This window comes from Halyomorpha halys, unplaced genomic scaffold (genome assembly GCF_000696795.3).
Source record: "Halyomorpha halys isolate HHAL.00 unplaced genomic scaffold, Hhal_1.1 Scaffold350.1, whole genome shotgun sequence".
Lineage (NCBI taxonomy): Eukaryota > Metazoa > Arthropoda > Insecta > Hemiptera > Pentatomidae > Halyomorpha > Halyomorpha halys.
In genome coordinates this window covers 810370-824757 of record NW_027107986.1, presented here as the reverse complement: position 1 = coordinate 824757, position 14388 = coordinate 810370, and the positions used below count along the sequence as shown (strand labels likewise).

The window sequence follows — 14388 nt, the reverse complement described above, 5'->3', positions numbered from 1 at the left end:
CTTGGTCGATACAGGGAGCTCCAACACCATCGTGGGTGGAGAAGCTGAGAAACGGAGAGAGGACACCCCAGCCCTATGTTCAGGTATGTCATTGTAAGCTCATCACCCTGGGTGGACCCTGTAACGTGGACGGGGAAGTCATTATAGATCGAGAGGGGTCATTATGAATTGACCTGTATGCCATTCGAGTTGAAAAACGCACCGATAACGTTCCAGCGCCTGATGGAAGAATTTTTACGCGGGTTGGATGAATCCATGTGTCAGGTCTACATGGACGACCTTCTCGTGTTTAGCAAATCGGAAGAAGAGCATATAAGACATCTGGAGAAGGTTTTTCAGAGAATTCGACAATTTGGATTGAAACTGTCCCAGGAAAAGTTGGTGTTAGGTCGTGCGCAAATTAGCTTTTTAGGACACGTGATCTCGGGACAGGGAATCAAGCCTGATCCACAGAAGGTTGAGGCAATCCAAAAGATGGCCGTGCCAATGGATGTTAAGGGAGTTCGGAGGTTGCTAGGTACCCTGAACTATTATCGAAGATTTGTGCCAGAAATGGCAGAATATTTGATACCCATTAACAACCTCTTAAAGAAACGAAGTCGATTGATCGTGACCCCTGCCATGGAGAATAATATTCGCAAATGTATGGAACAACTGCAGAAGGAACCTGTCCTGGCCTTTCCTAACTTTGAAAGGCAATTCACTATTACGACAGACGCTAGCGAGTACGCACTTGGTGTGGTGTTATCTCAGGAAGGGGAAGGAGCGGAGCGCCCTGTTGCGTATGCAAGCAGACGCCTTACGGATGCCGAAACGAGATATAGCGCACTGGAGAGGGAATTGCTGGGGATAGTGTGGGCTGTAGATCATTTTCGACCCTATGCATTCAGGAGAAAATTCAGAGTACAGACCGACCACCGCCCCCTCCAAAGGGTAGGGAAATTGAAGGAGTCCTCTGCGAGGGTTACCCATTGGAAAGAGCTCCTCAATCAATACAATATCGAGATATTATATAAACCAGGGATAGAAAACGTAGTGGCTGATTGGCTATCTCGAGCGCTTATGGTAAATGCCATTGAGGAAGAAGGGTGAGCCTTCCGGGGATGTGAGGCAGTTCCTGCGAGAGTGGACGGCAGGTGAAGAGGAAACCGGGGACAGTCGGGAGCAAGAGGAAGGAGGCCCGCCATCGGAGGACGATACTTCAACCTGTGGGAGACCCGCGGAAATGGATGAAGTGGACGAAATCATCAATGACAAGCCGAGGCAAATCATCTGGAAGACGAGGACATCCGGAATGATGAAAGTAGATTACAGCAGCTACGGACGCAGTACTATAAACACCATATGGTCTCAGCCAGGAGCCAGGGAAGACCTCATTTGTCGAGCACAAAAAGATGTGTTGAAGGCCGGGTGGACTTATCATATGTACGTGGGCAATGCGGTTATCTGGGAGAAAATAAAAAGGCTCAGGCGATCGGAACAGTTAGGGGTAGGCCGCGTGTTCGTGCGCTGCTTGAGAATGGTTGACACAATACGGGACGAAGGAAGGAGCAGCAGAAGGAAGTGACGTTGGCATATCATCACGGGAAGACGAATCACAGAGGTGTGAACGAGACGGTGCAAGCCCTGAAACGCAGATACTTCTGGTGGGGTATGAAGAAAACGATACAGGACGTCATAGGTGCTTGTGACGTGTGTCTGAGCACAAAATATGACCGGCATCCGCCAAAAGTGATACAGGAAGAAACACAAACGGCCGACAAGCCCCTCGTAGACCTTCAAATGGACACTTTCTCTTGGAAAGGGTACAAATGGATAATGGCCATGGACCTCTTTAGCAAAGCAGCTATGGCCCATCTTGTTAAGGAAAAATCAGCAGAGGCAGTACTAGGAGTGTTGAGACAATGGTTCCAGTTCTGTGCCATTCCCGACAGGATTTCATCGGATGAAGGGAGGGAATTTGATAACAGTGCGATCCGGGATGAAATGAGAGCGCTAGGCGTGGAATGGCACCTAAACACGCCAGGTCATCCCAAGGGTAGAGGGGGAATAGAAAGATTGCACAGTACCCTCGGGGACCATTTAAGGGTCTATCAGTTGGATAAAGGATTAGAGCCCGACGATGCGATGGCGAAAGCAGTGGCGGTCTATAATCATTCGATACACGCGATAACCGGATTTTCACCCTTGGAAATTCTTTTTGGGCTTCGGGGGTGCCGCCGAGATTATAGGGCCATAGCTGGTGGTGGGGGAGAGGTTGTAAATAACGGTATGCAACTAACCAAAACGTGGGGGAAAGTCAGGGAGAGGATAGTGCGAGAAAAAAAACAAAAGGGTAACTCGGCAGAATTTAAACCTTAGAGACGTTAGGGGGGAGATTAAAATCGAGACAATTGTCTACCGCCGGGTGGGGACAAATCGGAGTAAGGAGTTACAGCGATACAAGGGTCCATTCCAGGTGATTGTCAAAAGAGAACACAATTTGATTACAATAGAGAGTGTAAACGAACCCAAAAAAAGAAGAAATGTCCACATTGAACAATTAAAGTTCCCCACATCGGAAACACCGTAGAACGCTGGAGTATCCTCATCTCCGTACACAAACGAAGATAGTATTTTTTTTTTCTTTTGTTGTTTTTGTAATCCTTTTATTTTTTACTGTATGTGTAGAGAACAGGTGTGTGTTGACAAAGTGTAAATAGTGGAACCAGAAGTGCATTTTTAGTTTAAGTTTTAGGATCATCTGTAAATAGTTATATGAAGGATTGTAGTCATTATGTTTTATTTTGTTTTGTATTATATTATTATCATTTGAGTATTTCAGGTTTGGTTGGAATTTTGTAAGTTTATGACCCTGTTCATAACCTGGTAGGGGGGAGTTACGGGATGGGCAGGCACAATATCAGCCATAATCCTAACTCCCCTCGTAAACAAACACACAGAATGTATATAAGAGAAATTAAAAGGCAAAATAAAACAGTGTTATTTCAGCAAGCTAGTGAATCTTTACAGTGTCCCTTTTTCCTTTTTTTTTTATTCTCATCACCAGAGTTCACATAAGTTATATATATATATATTGTAATATTAAACACTTATTTAAAATAAAATAAAAGAAATTTTAATAGTATAAACTTAATCTCATATCTAAAGTATAGTTTTTGAAGATGTCAAGGTCAAATAAAAAGATTGAATATTAAATAGATATGAGAATTTTAATTTTTAATTATACATAATATTATAGACTCTTAATCTCAGGGCGGGTTTCTAGGCAATCAGAAAAGTACTTTTCTACTAATAACACTTAAACTAAATTAATAGCTATTGTACAAATGTATTAAATTCTAGTTAGGAACAAAACTAACCAATTTATACAATCTTCATTTGATGATGGAAGGTTTTCTTTGTCTTCTTTCTCAAAAAACTAACACTTGCTATAAATAATCTTTTGGCAAAAAAACACTGATGGTTAACAAAGCATTTGTCCTCTAAAATTTTTCACTTATCTCATTCACTGGCGATACAAAAAAAATCCCTTATTCTTCTTAGGTGACTCTTCGATGTCTTCTTTTTTAAGATGTCTACCCTTGAGCTAGACAAAAGATGATGATCACCTGCATCCCGGAAACATCATTCCCCATCCACGCCTAAGCAACGAATTTAACAACCAAGTTTTCTTCCATACCCTTTGTTAAAGCCCAAAATTTTGGTTTCTATTTAGGTTAATTTTTTTTGGCAACTTTCCAAGTGACTTTTAATTTTGTTAGTTGTAAGCTTATGTATATTAATTTTTTTTTTTTTTAACTATAAGTAATTTTAATTTGGTAAATAAAAATAAGGGATATAAGGAGGTTCAGTGTTTATAAATACATTGCAGAAGTGTAACATGTGCAGAACAATACTGAAGGCAGTGGGGCCCGTTCCTGCATAACCGCGGATGAGGCAGTTGGCAGTGAAGATTTAGGCAGCACTGGAGCGATGTTAGGTGGCTTTGGCACGGTGTAAGACGTGAGAGACGCACTGCTTCACGGACGCTCCACCGCCATTGTTTGTTGACTCTAGTTAGTTGGAGCTATTTTGTTTTGGGAACCCTTTCACCGACTCACTGGCAGTAACCACTGTGCAGTCTACATTTTTTGGAGTTGTCAGGTTGCCTGGTAACCTCTCTCTCACCAGCTCGCCAGCGGTCATCATGGTCAACCAACTCTAGACTCGTAATGTTATTGTGATATGGCCATATCGACCCCACGCCCATCTGTGAGTGACTTTCTTTTCTTCCTTCGAGTTTCATATTTTCTGTTTTTTTTTGCTTTAATTAATTAATATCAACGTTAATATTTGTTGATTTACTTTTATTTAACCGTAAGCTAACCAATTACATTATTCAGAAATCATGGAGGCCAAAACAAAGTAGTTTCAGATATTTCAAGATGGTGGCATGTATCCTTCTGAAGTTTGTGGAATTACTGCTATGTTGAGTGGGTGGATTACAATTTTTTAACTACCACAATTGTAGTACAAATTAATCTAAGAAGAAAAAGAAGACGATAACAATTACCAATGAAGTATTTACATCGTGAATCAGTGTAAGTTAATTAGAGCAGGTTGTGCTACAATGGATGTTTGCATCCACTATCAAACAATGAACAAAGAAGGACGCTCTTTGTTTGGATCGTTGGTGGATTGGACGTATCCAGGAAACTAGGAGGAAGACCGACCCTTTGTCTACTGTTAGTGGTAAATTAGAATATTAAGAAAGAAGACATCGAGAACTACTGGTTATCAAAGATTAAATAATTGCTTAGTGTTACTCAACATAGAATTTAAGCATATCTGTAAACGTTAATTTTAGTTAAGTGTCTTTGTGTTCTGAATGTCTGGAAAATCCGCCCTGAGATAAAGAGTTAATAATGTTATAAAATTTAAAATAAAATTCTCATATTTATTTAATATTTAATAACACCTGAATAATTCAGGTGTTTAATGAATAATTTATTCATTTAAACCTTGTAGTCATCAAAGCTATATTTTAGATCTGAAAATAAATAAAAACTATTAAATTTCCTTTTATTTATTTTAATAAACCTGGAATATTACAATATATATACAAAAAAGGAAACCTTGTTTTTGTTATTTCCCTCTATAATACCAATAAGAGATAATTCACTTACTTTCATTATCTTGGCAATTGAAACTAAGAGAATTCCCAATAAAAAGCCATTGTATTGGAAATGTATATGGTCAACAATAAAAAGTCCAAAATTGGCCAATACTAAAACAAAAAATGTAGAGGCTGGAGATCTCCATTTCAATTTCCATTTACTTGATTTCCTTCTGACAGGATTGGCCGTCATAAAATCTGAGACCCTAAAATTTAAAAAGTAAGAAAAGTGTTACATTGTAATCTTCATTATGAATAATATATCAACAAACAATGAATAATTACTTAACTCTTTGCAGCCATATAGTAACACCAAGTCACATGCAATTACGGAGAATCTTTGAAAATAAATAGTATAAGGTGAATCATAATTTTGGTTCCTTATACCTAACATATCACTATCGAAAAAATAAGCTACTAAGGACAGTAAATATTCGAACCACGCAAAAAATGGGGGATAATCAATAGTCCATATAGAGCTTTCCTCAAAATACCATCGAGAGATCGGGTTAGAAAATGTAATAGCTAACCAGTTTCTGTGAACTTCAAAATCCGTGGATTTGCTGAAACATAAGTAACTACATAAAAAAAAACAAAAATTTTGAATGAATATAACAAGTCTTAAAAATAAATGAAAACCAATCTCCTAAATTTTATTAAGTTACAATTTTTTTTATCCTAGACCCAAATATATGCCCTTAGATATTATAGAATATAAAAACCCTTGAGCAGAGGATAAATGATATGTATATATGTTAGAAAAAAATTAAAGTAAACATTCATGAATTGAGCATGCTTTGGGCTGATCAAAATTTGTTTAAAATCCCACTGTTTTGAAAAGTTTAAGAAAAAACTAGCAAACTGAGTTCCTTGATTCACAATAACCTCAAAAGGTACCCCCTGAGTTGATAAAATTTGGTTACTCCATTGATAACTCCTTACACTCCTAAACCATCTAGCTTTACCACTTCACAATAGTTGGAATAATAATCCACAATACATAAACACATCAATCCATAAGGTCCATAGCTACCTTTCTTTAAGGCCCTTCAACGATTTTTTCAATACCATCGACTTTTAACTTTGATATTTACAAAACTTCTGACAGTTCACAAGATTTTACCACATTTCTTCTATCATTTTTTTTATCTGGCCAATAACTGCACCCTCTTGTCCTTAAAATACACTTATGTAGTCCTTGATGAGCTAAATGGATTTTCTGTAACATTCCTTTTCTTAGGGCTTTTGGTACAATCATTTGATATCCTTTAAAGAATGTAACTTCATAAAAGGCGAGTTCATCTTTGACTGACTCATAGCTTCTAACTAAGAAATCACTTGCCTTATTATTATTGTCTCTTCTTGTAGCTTTCTAGAAAATAAATTGTTTTTCTTCAGAAATTGTCATATTTCATAATGAAGTTACCACATCCTACTAACTACATTCATACTCTGTTTAATTTAAGGAGCTCATAATAACATGTATGCCATCCACGTTTCTTTTCTTGGTTTATAAATTGATTTAAATACATATTTTTTCCAATTTTAGTAAAATATTTTGTAACCTCGGTGGGCATAAGTATATAAGATATTAATAAATACATTCTAAGGCCTTATGGTCCAATTCAACTCTAAATGGATGCCCAAATGTATAGCTCTGAAATCTTACACATCCAAAAAAATACGACTAACATCTCCTTTTCAATATTTGCATATTGTTTTTCTGCATCTGTTTGACTTCTTGAATGTAAGCTAGAGGTTATATTTCCTGCATCAGTACTACTCCCAATCATCTTTAGATGCATCCACAGATACAATGACAGAAAATCTGAGAACATTATATCTAAGAACAGGCTGTGATGTGAATGCTTTTCAATAAATCTTTGAACACTGCATTTTGAGCTTCTTCCCAGTGCCATTTAACCTTTTTTTTAATTTAGCAATATTCTCAAGGGAGCAGGAACATGATATTTTTTTTATGAACTTTCCCAGGAAATTTAAACAGCATCATGTTCTTCCATTGATCTACTCCATACCAATAAGCAAAGAAAAACATCAGTTCCTACCAAATATCCAAATATACTGACAAATTGAGCATAAACAATTTGGGAAGCACAACTAGTTCCATAGGGTGTACACAGAAATTTATAGAGACCCCAGGGTGTATTATAAGTAAACAAACTTCTGAATTTATGTAAGATGAGCTTTCCTCATCAAGCAGCATTTGCTAAAGACCTGACAGCATCTAGTGTCCTGAAATATTTATCATTTTCAGACTACTTCATACCACATCTAACAGAAAAGAAAAATAATGTTTTAAAGCACAATCTAGCTAAATCTTTAGGATCTAAGCACAGCCTAATATCACCATTTATTTTTCAAGCCACAACCAGAGAACTAAACCAACTTGTTGGATATTCTACTTTCTTAACAATTTCATTTTTTTTTTCATTTTTAATTGCTTCTTTTACTTGATTACTGAATGGGAATGGAATTCTTCTAGGCAGGTGCACAGTAAGCTTCACAGTTTTATCTAGCTCAATATGAACTTGTCTCTTTGATTTCTCAATTATCCCAAATAGTTCAGACTATGCAACCTTAATACTGTGCTGCAATATTTTAGTTCTTTTCCTATGAAATGTACATCTATTGAAATTTCCTTTCCTTGTTGCTTAGTCGACACCATAAGTTGACTTAATTCAAAAAACTTTACTGATACATTTTTCTCCCTAAGTTACCTTTATCTTAAATAATTATCTATAGTAACCGAAATAAAATGAGAAACTATTAGTCTGTCTGTCATTTTCATATTCACAGGTCTTGGTTACTCCCTTCCAACCTCAGTACAAAGACGATGCTATGATTACTTTATCCATAAGGTCTAATTCAATATAAAAGAACTTTATTATATTAATTCATATACTCAAGCAAGTAATAATTAGAATAACCACATGTATATCACAACACATTTCAACAACAAAAGGATTGTAAAATGAATTTCAACCCTCTCTGTTAATAATATATCAAACTTTAATTTACAATGAGGGAGATGTTGATCATAGATGTAATTAAGAACAGAAGGCTGAGAGTTATAGGAATTGTTTCTTCCCTATTAAGGGAGAGATAAGAATTGTTCTTTCTAAACTGTGGAACCACAAGAGATAATTAATTAGTTTGTGATCCCATAAAGAGTAAGTTTTCCATTGTACAACAACAATAAACATATTTAAATCAAAGAGGAAGTATTAAGTAGAGTGAAGGGGAAAACATGAAGGACACAAAATTACGAATCATAAATTTGCCATTATATCATTTCCTCTTGATATAGACAAACCTAATCAATGCTCAAATTTAAAGTACTTCTAAAGAGAAATGACTTTTAAAAATCAGAAAATGAAGAAATGAGCACTACAAAATGACATGTATACTAATACTAAATATTGAAATACACAGCATTCACAGTAAACTTTTACAGAACCATTAACTAATTGTTCATACACGAATCAAATAAAAAAATGCTGTTACAGTAAAGTGGCTTACTAGGCAGGTAGTACAAGGAATTTAAGACAAGACACCAAACCGAAAATCCGCAGTAACATTTTTATAACTAGGCTTATAAAGACAGTCAGTATAGAAAAAGTACAAATAAATACAAAACACTTAATTTAGAAGTAACTTTCTGATTAACTATGCTTAAGCCGGGTTTGAAATGACAGATGGAAAGCACGTTATGGAGAGGTTACAGTTTCAAGCTTGATGGAGGTATTGGCTACAGAATCAATTTTTCTCAAATAACAACAGTATGACGCCATAAGAAGGCTGAACCTAGAATATTCCATTCCAAATTCCAATATCGAAGTGTTCTACCCCTTTTTTATTTTTTAATTGATAGGGAACTTATATTATGTATATTTTTTATGAAGGAAAAAAGGTACATAGTTGATGCAGTCCTGTTGGTGAACTATATTTCTGTTGTAGATAATAATTTTACACTATAAAATAAGTTGTATCTATTGGAATTTAAGCCCGAATCATGGGCGCACCCAGAAGGGGGCAGCTGTCCCTCCCATAGAAGTGAAAAAATATTAATTTAATAAAAATTAAATTTTTTTAAACCAAATAATTTTAATAAATAATAAATCACTGCTATCAGATTAAAAGATGAAGCTGGTCGGTGCGCCAACCTGTTTGGAGCCTGGTGTGAGAAGAAGTTGAAGATGGCTGCTGCCAAGACTCAAGCCATACTCTTAAAGGGGCCTCTACATGTTGGCCGAGCCATGGCGAACTCAGACATACGCGAGCATGTGGATAGGTGGCTCGGCTTGGTTGGCCTAGGCTCGTTGCCGAGCCGTCGAGAGTCGGTTTTTTGGCCACAGATCAAAGGGGTTCGTGAGAGCGCTCGTGTAGCATCTACACCATTGTTCTTTGTCTAGTTGCAACTGAGAGCTGTTAGGAGGTTAAAGGTGTTTGTTGGTACTTTTTATAATAAGTTTTATATTTAATCTCATTTATTTATATTTAATTCCCTTTAATTTTCTTTTTTTGTAATAAAAATAATACAATCCAAATGCAATTGCTGAAACCACTAGTACGTCCGCCATGCTTGCCTCTCTGAATAACACTGACATGTGGATGGTCCGCTCTTTGTTTGCCGAGCATTTGTACGAGTCTCCGATCCGTGGCGAGCGGCCAACATGTGGATCCACCTTAAGGGGTACGACAGACAGGGCCTATCCCATCACTCTCAGGATACAAAGAGAAGTGATACGACCCACTGAGGTTGTGAGATACCTTGGCGTAAGGGTTGGGAGAAAGTTCAATTCGACACCTCATTTAGACTACATGAGATATAGGGTAGCCCTTCCTCTTAATGGACTCAATCGTATCGGGGGCCAAAAATGTTGGGGCCTCAGATACCCAGCAACATTGGATATCTATAAAGTAGTAGTAGTGGGTATCTTGAGACATGCATCCCCAGCATGGAGTAGATATCTCTCGAAAGGCAGAAGAGGAGATTGGCAACAATACAGAGGATAGCTCTGCTGCAAGTCACTCGAGCATGCAGAACAGTGTCTCATTAGGTGGTACAGGTATTAGCTGGAGGAGTGCCTATTGATCTTTTCATGCAAGAAGACTATTATCGACACAAGATAAAGAGGGAAGGTCTGGTGGATTTACCGGAGAACATCCAAGCGAGTATTGGTGAAAACCCTAACAGATGGAAGAGGATCCTTCGAGAAGAAACTTTGCAAGAGTGGAACCGACGGTGGGTGGATTGCTAAAAAGGGGCTACCCTAAAGAAGTACTTACCTACCGTTGATTCACGCCTAGAATCAACTTGGGTCCTCCCCGACTATTTGGTCTCAGTTCCTCACGGGGCATGGGGGTTTCCGTGCTAAGCTCGCCGCACATGCCATAAACATCGATCATCTATGCCCAATTTGTCAGGCTGCAGAGATCGCCGAGCACATCGTACTTGCCTGTACCACCTATGAAGTACTGAGAGCCAAGATGATGAGGGAATCAGGTTACGCCCTTGGCCCGACCTCTGGATTGAGGACTTGTTCAACGAGTGCAAGTCTACTACTGTGGCTACAACTTGTTGGGAGGGTGAGGTGAAAATCTAAAAGGTTCCAACAATTTTTAGCGGCTTCCCTACTTTCCGATAGTCTGAGGAGTTTTCCTGACATTTATTCTTTTCCTAAACATTTTTGGAAACCTTTCTGAATAGCTTTTATTTGCAATTTTGAGAATAAATAACCTCTTTGACTAATATTTTAACACAATAACGGTTGTCTCGAGTGGATACCCCAGAAAATTTGTAGTAATGAACCTTATTTGGTTCATTATCCAAATTTAGTTATATTTAGCAATCAAAATTGTTTGAAAATTAAATTTGATTCATTCGATTTTTTAATTGCATTCAGGGAACACTCCTCGATATTATTCGGAAGCAGGCAATCACTAAATATTAAAGTTTTCATGACATAAATTTTATTAAAAAAAGTCTTATTCTAGGAGTGATGAAATGAGCTCCTATTACTTTATTAATTTTAATAGCAAATTTTTATTTATTATATATTATATATTTATTTATTTAATAACCAGTAATCAGCTTCCCTTGAATAGTTGGACATTTGACGAAAACAAATGTTTTGATTTTAAATTCAATAGGTCGTATTCCAAAGATGGTACCGTAGACTGAGCTTATATTCTGTACTGGAATCCTCCTACAGACTGTCCTGAAGCTAGTAGGATTGTCCCAAAGTAACCCCAGACTATGGTATGATCTATGGAGAAGGAAAATAAATGAAAAAAAATATAATAGATGTACCACGATTCACGCAGAGTAGTGATATGTATATTATGACAATAAAATCCAACATAAAACAATATATTCAATGTCACAAACAAATATTATTTTTAACCTGTTATATAAACAAACATCGTATGTTTAGAAAGGGTCTAAAAAACCTAACTGAAGCTTTTAATATGTTTTTATATAGGTGAACGGTCCTTATTGGGAAACACTTATCACTTCAAGAAAAAAAAAATGATCAAAGTAGCTAGTAGAGACACGTTACACCAACTGCTCTTTAACTTATATTTAGCAGGGAGAATTTTTATTGTATATACATATGTTGAACCGTTTGCAATGGTTTTATAACAGTCGTGGAAGGTTGCTAAGAGTTATGTGTGTACTTGTGTTGTTAGTTCTCACTACAGTAAGAACGTTTTGTGTTACTTAACCGTAACTAATAAAACAGTAAAAACATTATATTTGTGTCCACCACCCCGCGTTCAACGCCGTTCGACTGTGGGCGAACTGTTGTAGAATTTAGGAAGGGTGTTATAAATAAAGACAAAGAGTATCTTTCACCTATAGACGCCACGACAGACTGTCCTATAGAGAAGCGACATAGACATCGATGTTTTAAAATATTTATGCTCAATATTAAAATATCGTTGCATACAAATCTTTGCCAAAAATAAATAGATGTTTTTGAACATCCATTTCAGTAACAGAAGTGGTTTTTAAAAGAAAGAATCCTACATCGACGAAAAAAAACATCGATGTTTTAAAATATCGTTGCTTACAAAACATTGGCAAAAATACATCGATGTTTTTGAACAACTATTTCAAAAACATAAAGTCTGTACTAACGATCACGCATTCTACGGCCTGTCAGAAGTGGTTTTTGAAACAAAGAATGCGACATCGACTACAAAAAACATCGATGTTTTAAAATATCCTTGCTTACAATACATTACCCAAATTACATCGATGTTTTTGAACAACTATTTCAGAAACACCTAAAGTCTGTTCTAACGATCACGCATTCTACGGCCTGTCAGAAGTGGTTGGACAGTGTCCTAGAACAAAGTGGCATGCCTGTTCTTCCCAGCAGTATCATAGTGTCGCCATCTATCGTTTTATTTAACAAACAAAATAATAAAACCTATTTTATTCCTAAAATATGTTTTATTTTTTTTATTTATAAATTTTTTAAAAATTTTTTTATTGCGCATGCTCCAATTACATATAAATAAATTCAATGTTTCACAAACACTTCAAGTCCTAGGTTCAAACATACCCAACCAGTCTTATGTCCTTTTGTGGATGACCTGGACCTCTCCCTTTTCGACTGCATCCAGATTCTTCAGAGTCAGGATTATAATATTCACCAAAATCCTCCTTAATGTTATTATGAACATTTGGTTCAACAGGAGGTTTAGCAATATTTATTGTACTACTAAATCCCTTTTTCTTTCTGGGTCTCTTCTTCTTCATAGCTCTAGTACATTTATCAATTTTTCCTGTACAATCCATATTGTTTTCCCCCAACGGCCCAGAGTGATATACGTTTGATCTAAGGAGTCCTTCATCTTCTTCGGTGTAGACATTTTCAATAAGTGTTTTCTCATCTTTCGGTCAAATTTTTTCGTGCTGATATCATCTATTTGTTCATCAACATCAACTGCATAGTCTTTGATAAACACAGATGTTTAATTTTCAATTGAGTCAGGGATAAGCTTAGAATCTTGACCACAATAATCTATGTTTGAAACTGTATAGACCATTTCGTCATCATCCGACGTTTGTTGTTGATCTGGTGTTTCTTGTTCTATCAGTACAGGAACATTGTCTTCGGAGTCTTCATCAATTCCTTTTGTTCCTTCCTCAGAAAAGATGACATCATTTTCTTTTTCAAATTCTTTTTGTTTCCTCAGATCCCCCCTCAACCAGATACGTCACATTATCACAAGGTAGTTGCACTTAAGGCAAATTCCGTAGCCAAGGATATTCTATGCTGTCTTCTTGGTTGAGTCTTTTATGTATCATTGGGTTTATTTCTACTGGGTTGCCTGTTCTCTTCGTTATTCTACCAGCAGTCCTACAGTTTGTGTAGAAAACAGATTTTGGGTTACAGTTTTATCGTCTTGGACGGACATTCAATGCTTGTTCGATTCCATTGACAGCGTTCCTCCTTTCAAACAATAACAGCATTTGCCTTAAATCGGTGAATTTAATATTACCATTAACCAAAACAGCATTAACAATTAGGTCGTAACAGGGTGGTTAGCCTTCTATAATGTACCTCACTTTTTCTCTATCTGTCAAAGATTTACCTAGTTGATTGCCCATCTACTGAACTGAACACTAAAACCTTGTAAGGTATTCATCTAACGTTTCACTGCTTTTTTCACTAATTTTGGCATGGCCAAACATCAAATCCATCATATTTTTTTCGGGAACGCTCTCAAACCTTTCTCTTAATTTTTCCTAAAACCTTTTCGCACTTTTTTTAACCTTTAATTAACCGCAATATATCGCCACTGACCGTTAAAATAATAATAATAAACCCTGTTTGTTTTGTTTTTCCAAGTTACGTTTTCTTCAGTGGGCGGATCTTTTTCAATAATTTTTTCGTATAGGTCTTTTGCATCTAAATACGCTTCACTATCACGATTACTGTCACTATCACCATCCCCGTGGGACTCCCCCTTATTTAAGATAATAATTATCTTATTATTATGGTAATCACCACCACTTTTCCCTTTTCGTCTACCGTAGATTTTCTTCGTATAATGTGAAAAACAATTTGTTTTTTAAATCTATTATTATTTGTAATTCGAAAATAAAGTTATCAACAACCTGTTAGAATTGTATATCGTTGACGGTCGATCAAGTATTTCTCTTTTAGTTTTAATGATAATTCAAGGATATG

The 14388-nt window shown here is 36.5% G+C and overlaps 1 protein-coding gene across 2 annotated transcripts in view; it reads right to left on the bottom strand.

The window, feature by feature from the left end:
• The window catches only part of xit (ALG6/ALG8 family glucosyltransferase xit), a 45064-nt gene extending 36174 nt beyond the window's left edge, over positions 1–8890 (bottom strand). The window contains exons 1-3 of one of the 2 annotated variants that reach the window (XM_014421997.1): positions 8699–8890; positions 5449–5721; positions 5169–5364 (exon numbers count right to left, since the gene is read on the bottom strand). In XM_014421997.1, coding sequence (XP_014277483.1) covers positions 5169–5364; positions 5449–5721; positions 8699–8757 — 528 coding nt within the window. In that variant the 5' untranslated portion in view covers positions 8758–8890. Of the gene's footprint in view, positions 1–5168; positions 5365–5448; positions 5722–6191; positions 8660–8698 lie in introns of those variants that run through there. The other variant, XM_067046354.1, reaches the window with a different exon arrangement.
• Between the last annotated feature and the right edge of the window lie 5498 nt (positions 8891–14388).